This window comes from Rhipicephalus sanguineus, chromosome 7 (genome assembly GCF_013339695.2).
Source record: "Rhipicephalus sanguineus isolate Rsan-2018 chromosome 7, BIME_Rsan_1.4, whole genome shotgun sequence".
Classification (NCBI taxonomy): domain Eukaryota; kingdom Metazoa; phylum Arthropoda; class Arachnida; order Ixodida; family Ixodidae; genus Rhipicephalus; species Rhipicephalus sanguineus.
Genome location: NC_051182.1, coordinates 26,530,678 through 26,536,929, shown reverse-complemented (window position 1 = coordinate 26,536,929; position 6,252 = coordinate 26,530,678). Strand labels below are relative to the sequence as shown.

The following is a 6,252-nucleotide window of genomic DNA, read 5'->3' as shown; positions in this document are numbered from 1 at the left end:
AATCCTCCACTGGGTACACGCTACGAAACCACGCACGAAACGCCGACACATCATAGATTCTGACGGCATCTACTGGGCCCTACGTAGCTTATAGTGGGTAAAAATGAAGTACATTGACCTCTAAGGGGCCTTAACAAGCTTGACATACCAAGTTTCTGGAAATTTCATTGAGCCAAGGTCCCCAAAATACGACGAATACAGTTTAAAATCCATGACGGCACGTGCGGAGATTTCAGCGTGAAATTTCGAAATCGAACTTTGACCTTGATTTCTTTATTAATAGGCTCATTCATGGTTAATATAATGACGTTCGGATTCTCAGAGTACACTCTATCGGTCTATACCGATTCAGTGTTTCCCTTTAGTGACCCTTTAAGAACGGAGCAAAGTTCAAGCCTGGCCCGACCCGAGCCCGCCACGTCAAACCCGGGCCCGGCCCTAAGCCCGGAGCTTGAGGCCCGAGCTCGGCCCGGGCCCGCCGTGAAAGCTACTTTACCCGGCCCGGCCCGGCCCACGGGCCGGGCCGGGCCCGGGTTTTCGGGTAGGGCCGAGCCCGTGCAGTGCTCTAGCAGCGCCTATCCCAAAGCGCCCAATATTAAATTGTACGGCACGTGAGGCAAACGCTGTTTTTCCTTCGCTGTGTGCTAACGTTTTATCCTGCCTGGAGTCATATGGTGGAAGTCACGCTTTATTTAGAGGCGTAAATTTTCCTCCATAAGGTTTTAAAGCATCCTTGGCTGCGCCTCACAGATGCGGCCCCTGAAAGCCGGAGGTTTGTCGACTGAATGCCACAATTCGGGAACATAAAGCGAAAGCACATCGCCCCAAAAGTTGCTCTTTTAGATTACTTCGCCACTCCGGCTAAACTACGTATTCTATTGAACGTGGAGCACTTGATGGGCCCCGTCTATCGTATCCTGTCATCTGTCATTTCATGCCATCTGTTTGTCCACTGTCATCTCATACCCTATGGCATGCCACAGGCAAAACCGCGCATTGCATAGCCATGTAGAGCATGGACATGTATAGCATACCATAGCAAAGGTGAGGAGGAGGAGTGAGGGCGAGGGGGAGTGAAAGTAGGAGGGGAGCGGTTAGAACATGCCATAACCATAGATGGCGTCACGCAGGCAAAACTATGCATGGAACAGCCATGTATAGTATGAAAATAAAGGACACTTTGCAGATTCCAAAGTGTGCTCGGCAAAAGCCTGTGGCCATTCGATGACTATGCAATGGTATCAGGGGAATCCACATTTTTGGGCGCTTCTCCGAACCACTTGTCGTAGTATGATCACCGGGCCGCTTGGGAGCCATCCGATGAACTAGACTGCTCTGCCACCGCTGTGCCATCACGTGATTGCTGAGAGAGTGTGAAGGGGAAAGGCCACAGATAGCACCGTTCCAGGGCCCGAACGGACGGACAGGCGTACACCGTGTAGTAAGAGATATTAATGGCTTTCCTCTTAATATGCATTGAGGTGGGACAGGGAAGTCGGGATGAAGAGGATGAAAGAAGGAGGTGATAAGCAAGGAGCTGGTAAGAGGATGTTAGCGTGAGAAGGAGTGATGTGAGGGTGAGAATGAGTGAAAGGATGGGATGGAAAGCTGGAGGGGAGAGGGCGTCAGGGCACAACAAATGAAGGTTTCCTTTTCCGTCATGCTCGCCGAGCAGGCTCCACGTTTGGTACGCCGGCGCATGCTTGCTAGTCAACAGCAGCCTCGCTCAAGGGCAGGCGAATCATCACTCCACATTTCCTACAGGTCTAACGTTGAGTGCAACTGCATACATATTTTCGCCATGTATCTGTTAAGTAAGACGATGTATTCATTGACTGCGTTAGTCCTCATGTTGCTGACGCAAAGACGAACACAGCGTTTGATGAGGAAGGCACGAGGCATAACTTCCAAGTCATTTCTTACGCGAAAAATTTAAACGCCTAAAATAATCATGATTACCTCCACAGGTGAAATCTCCAGGTTCGGAAACACATGAACGATCACTTAATTTTCTTCTTTCATTTAAATATATAAATAAATATAGTAACGGCAAAGAAATCACGCTGACTTCAGTAGAAAAAGGAAGGAAAGACAGCAGGACGTTCTTTAGCTTGGCGCAGTATATTCACGAACGTCTCGGTTGGTGAACCACTTTCACAAGGTCTGGTCCACCAGACGAAACATTAGTGAACATAACGTGCCAAGCAAACGAATGTCGTTCTCTCTTTTCTTTTCTTCCAGGGCGCGTTCCGAGTGACCTAAATAAAGTTTATTCATCCATCCATTTATTTAGTCAAACGCCGCAGAGTACACATTTCTGTGTCTGCACACAAGCGTAGCAGCCTGAAATGGTAATATTACAGGAACACGTAATACAAATCCTATCTCTTTCAGTCGAGCTTGGAGGAACCTCTTTCTCTGAAACGAAGGTCTTGAGCTTGTAAAAAGAAATGTTATAGATTCAACTTCGTTGTAAATTGGGTGTAGTGGGGACGTCTAAAAAAGAGGCATATGTAGGTAGACATTAAATCACGGGAAACTGCGCCACGTTGACATAACTAACGTGGCCTGAAAGTCGTGTTCACCCGCTACGGTGTTCCAGTGGCTATGGCGTTCGACTGCTGACTAGAAGGTCGCGGTATGCAATTCCACAGCGACCGCAGTTTCGACGCAGCCGAAAATTCCTGAGGCCCGTGTACTCAGATTTAGTTCCACGTTACAAAACTCCAGGTGGTCGAAATATCCGGAGTCCTCCACTACGGTTTTCCTCGTAATCATCTCGTAGACGTCGGAAGTGACACCTCAATAATTATTATCATCAAAGGCGTCTCTTTTCTTTCGATTTTCTTTCATGGCGCCTGCATTGCGCGTGTACAACATGTTGCATATCTTAATTTACGAGCCAAAGTGAGTGAAGTTCCGAGTAGCACCTGTCCTGTAGGCATGCGCCATTGACATGCGCTCTCTGTCTTTATATCTTATCGACAGGAATGGCGTACGAGATTTCATGATATCTGTGGTGTCATGCGAAGCCAGTGTGACGTCACGCTGATAGCGCCGGTGCTTCATGGCTATATAAGCGCTGTGAACCGGGCGCTCAGTGTTCTTTTGTGCTCAGTATTCATGTAGTAATAAACCATCTTACTGTTCTCGTTCACGGCCACTCTGGCTCTGCTCGTCCCTCGAGGCTACAACAGACTGGCGACGAAGATGAGATCCGAATTCCACTGGGCTACAAGACACCATTAGCGGCGGTTCCGAAGCGCTGCGAAGATACAGGCAGGATGGCGACGTTGGGAAGGTTCGATCAGTTCATCGAGGACGGTGACGAAGATTTTCAGTCCTACGTGGAGCGGTTCGACCACTTCCTGAAGGCCTCCCAGATGAGCGACGACCTGAAGGTGTCAGTGTTCATAACGGCAATAGGAAAGAAGGCCTATAAAACTCTGAAAACGTTGCTGGAGCCAGAAAAGCCAGAAAACAAGACGTACGCACAGTTAGTACAGACACTGAAAGAGCAGTACGTTCCCAAAACCTCCGTGATTGCCGAGCGTTTCAAATTCAATCGTTGTTTCCAACAAGATGGGCAAGCGGTGACAGCCTTCGCTGTAGAGCTGAAGCGGTTGGCAACATCCTGTGATTTCGGAACGTTTCTGGACGACGCTCTGCGCGACCGGTTTGTGGCAGGACTTTGTGACAAAGAAACACAAGCAGAGCTGCTAAAGACAAGCAAGCTGGCTTTTAAAGAGGCCTGCGATATCGCTAGGAGTATCGAGTTGGCCCGTAAAGAAAGCCAGGATTTTCAGCCCAAGTCGGCGCAAGGAATGATAAGCGCCCTTAACCGCAAAACAGATAGCGGGAAACGCCCACCACGCTGGAGAGAACAAACTTCGGGGATGCCTGCTGGCACCAGGGGGGTGGAACCACTGCACTGTTTCCGATGCGGCTCAGAGCATGAAGCATCTATCTGCAAATTTCGCAAGTACCGTTGTCGGGTGTGTAAACGGGTTGGACACTTAGCGAAGATGTGTAGGGACAGAGGTAGAGACGCTGCGAACGTGATAGACGAGGAAAGTGACGCGGGTGAACATGTGCTGTACAATATCTATTCCTGTGAGGGGCGCACCAGACTCTACGAAATTTGCCTGAAGCTAGATCAGAAAAGTGTGCGCATGCAGATTGACACAGGGGCGTCTGTGTCAATTGTACCAGAGTCACTGTGCAAGAAATACTGGCCCAGCCTACCTTTAGAGCCATGCAGTCTTAAGCTAAAAACCTACGGAGGCACTCCGCTGACGGTAAAAGGGAAGCTAAACGTTTCCGTAGAGCACAATGGTCGGCACAAGCAACTTCCGCTAATTGTCGTGAAAACAAACGAGAGTACTAACACTATGCTGTTGGGGCGAGACTGGCTGTCAGCACTGAAGTTAGACTGGGCTAGTGTGCATGGGGTTTGCTTGGACAAAGTGGCGCTGTTGCTTGAAAAATATGCTAAGATTTTTGAGCCTACCTTGGGTCTAATTAAGAACAGGGCCATTAAGTTAGTGCTTAAAGAGAATAGCACACCCGTTTTTTGTAAAGCGCGGTCGGTACCTTTTGCAGTTAAAGAAGCAGTGTCTTCGGAACTGCAGAACCTCGTGAAAACCGGAGTGTTAGTACCTGTTCAGCAGAGTGAATGGGCGACGCCACTAGTAGTGGTGCCTAAACCAAACAACCAGGTCAGGGTGTGTGGGGATTTCAAGGTGACACTAAACCCATGCCTAAGAACTGATCATTACCCCCTTCCCGTGATTGAGGATCTGTTTGTAAAGCTGGCCGGTTGCAAATATTTCACGGTGTTGGATTTGTCCACTGCATACCAGCAGCTGGAATTGCATCCCCAAGCGCAGTCGCTAGTCGTGATCAACACGCATTTGGGTTTATTCAAGTATACGCGCTTACCCTATGGCATAACGAGTGCACCTTCGATTTTCCAGGCAGTTATGGATGAGGAGTTGAAAGGACTTGATCGGGTAGCGTGCTATCTAGACGACGTGCTGATAGCTACCTTTGAGGAATGTTTCCACAAAGTGGAAATTGTGCTGTCCCGGTTTCTAGAAAGAGGCATTCGACTGAAAGAAGAGAAATGTAAGTTCTTTCAAACTTCTGTCTTGTATTTGGGGCACGTTCTGGACGAAAAGGGCATACGCCCGTCAGAGGAAAAAGTAAAAGCTATAACGGAGGCTCCTGCACCTGCGAATGAGGCACAGTTAAGAGCTTACTTAGGGTTGATAAACTATTATGCAAAGTTCGTTCCCCACGTGGCCACGAGACTCAGACCACTGTATGACGTGTTGAACCAAGAAAACGGCTTCGAGTGGTCCCGTGAGGCAGAGCAAGTGTTCCAGCAAAGTAAAACGTGGTTGACGGAAGGAAACGTTTTGACATACTACGACCCAACGAAAGAGATAGGGCTGGTGTGTGACGCATCCATGTATGGCGTGGGCGCCATTCTGTTTCATAAGATCGGTAAGGTGGAAAAACCTATTGCTTATGCGTCTAGGGCACTGAGCAAAGCAGAGAAAGGTTATGCTCACATTGAAAAAGAGGCTCTCGCCGTTGTCTTTGGGCTGAAGAAGTTCCACAAATACCTATTTGGGCGTAGTTTTGTCATTTATTCGGACCACCAGCCATTAGCCAGCCTTCTGGGGCACGGCAGACCAGTTCCAGTAATGTCTGCAGCGCGCATGCAACGATGGGCTTTGTTACTGGCGGCGTACAATTACAGATGGGTGTACCGTAAAGGCAGCAACATGGGAAACGCTGACGCGCTTTCGCGGTTGCCGTTGGCGAATGAGCGAGATGTCTCAGATTACGTACAATTTTTCTCTGTGGTCAATGAACTTCCACTGTCTGCTGACATAATCAGCAAGGAAAACGAGTACTGATAGAGTGCTATCGAAAGTGTTGTGGTACACGAGAAATGGCTGGCCTGCGCATGTCACTGATAGTGAATTGGAACCGTACTTTGTTCGCCGGTATGAACTATCGGTAGATCAGCAGTGTGTTACGTGGGGAAATCGGGTAATTGTTCCGCACTGTTTGCGTAACCAAGTATTGGCACTTTGTCATGAAGGTCACCCCGGAGTTACGCGCATTAAAATGCTCGCGCGCAGCTATGTCTGGTGGCCTCAGTTAACCCAAGATATTGAAAATGTTGTTAAAAGTTGCTGTACTTGTCAGTTGACGCAGAACGCTTCACCTAAGGCCCCA

The 6,252-nt window shown here is 48.7% G+C and overlaps 1 protein-coding gene across 1 annotated transcript; it reads left to right on the top strand.

The window, feature by feature from the left end:
- The first annotated feature begins 3,284 nt into the window (after window positions 1-3,284).
- Window positions 3,285-5,115, top strand: LOC119398562 (uncharacterized). Its single transcript, XM_049417350.1, has 2 exons — window positions 3,285-4,451; window positions 5,098-5,115. The coding sequence occupies exons 1-2, from the start codon at window positions 3,285-3,287 to the stop codon at window positions 5,113-5,115; spliced, it is 1,185 nt and encodes a 394-aa protein (XP_049273307.1).
- Window positions 5,116-6,252: the final 1,137 nt, after the last annotated feature.

Coding starts and splice junctions, on each gene's coding strand:
- LOC119398562 (XM_049417350.1), top strand. CDS start 3,285: ATGGCGACGTTGGGAAGGTTCGATCAGTTCATCGAGGACGGTGACGAA.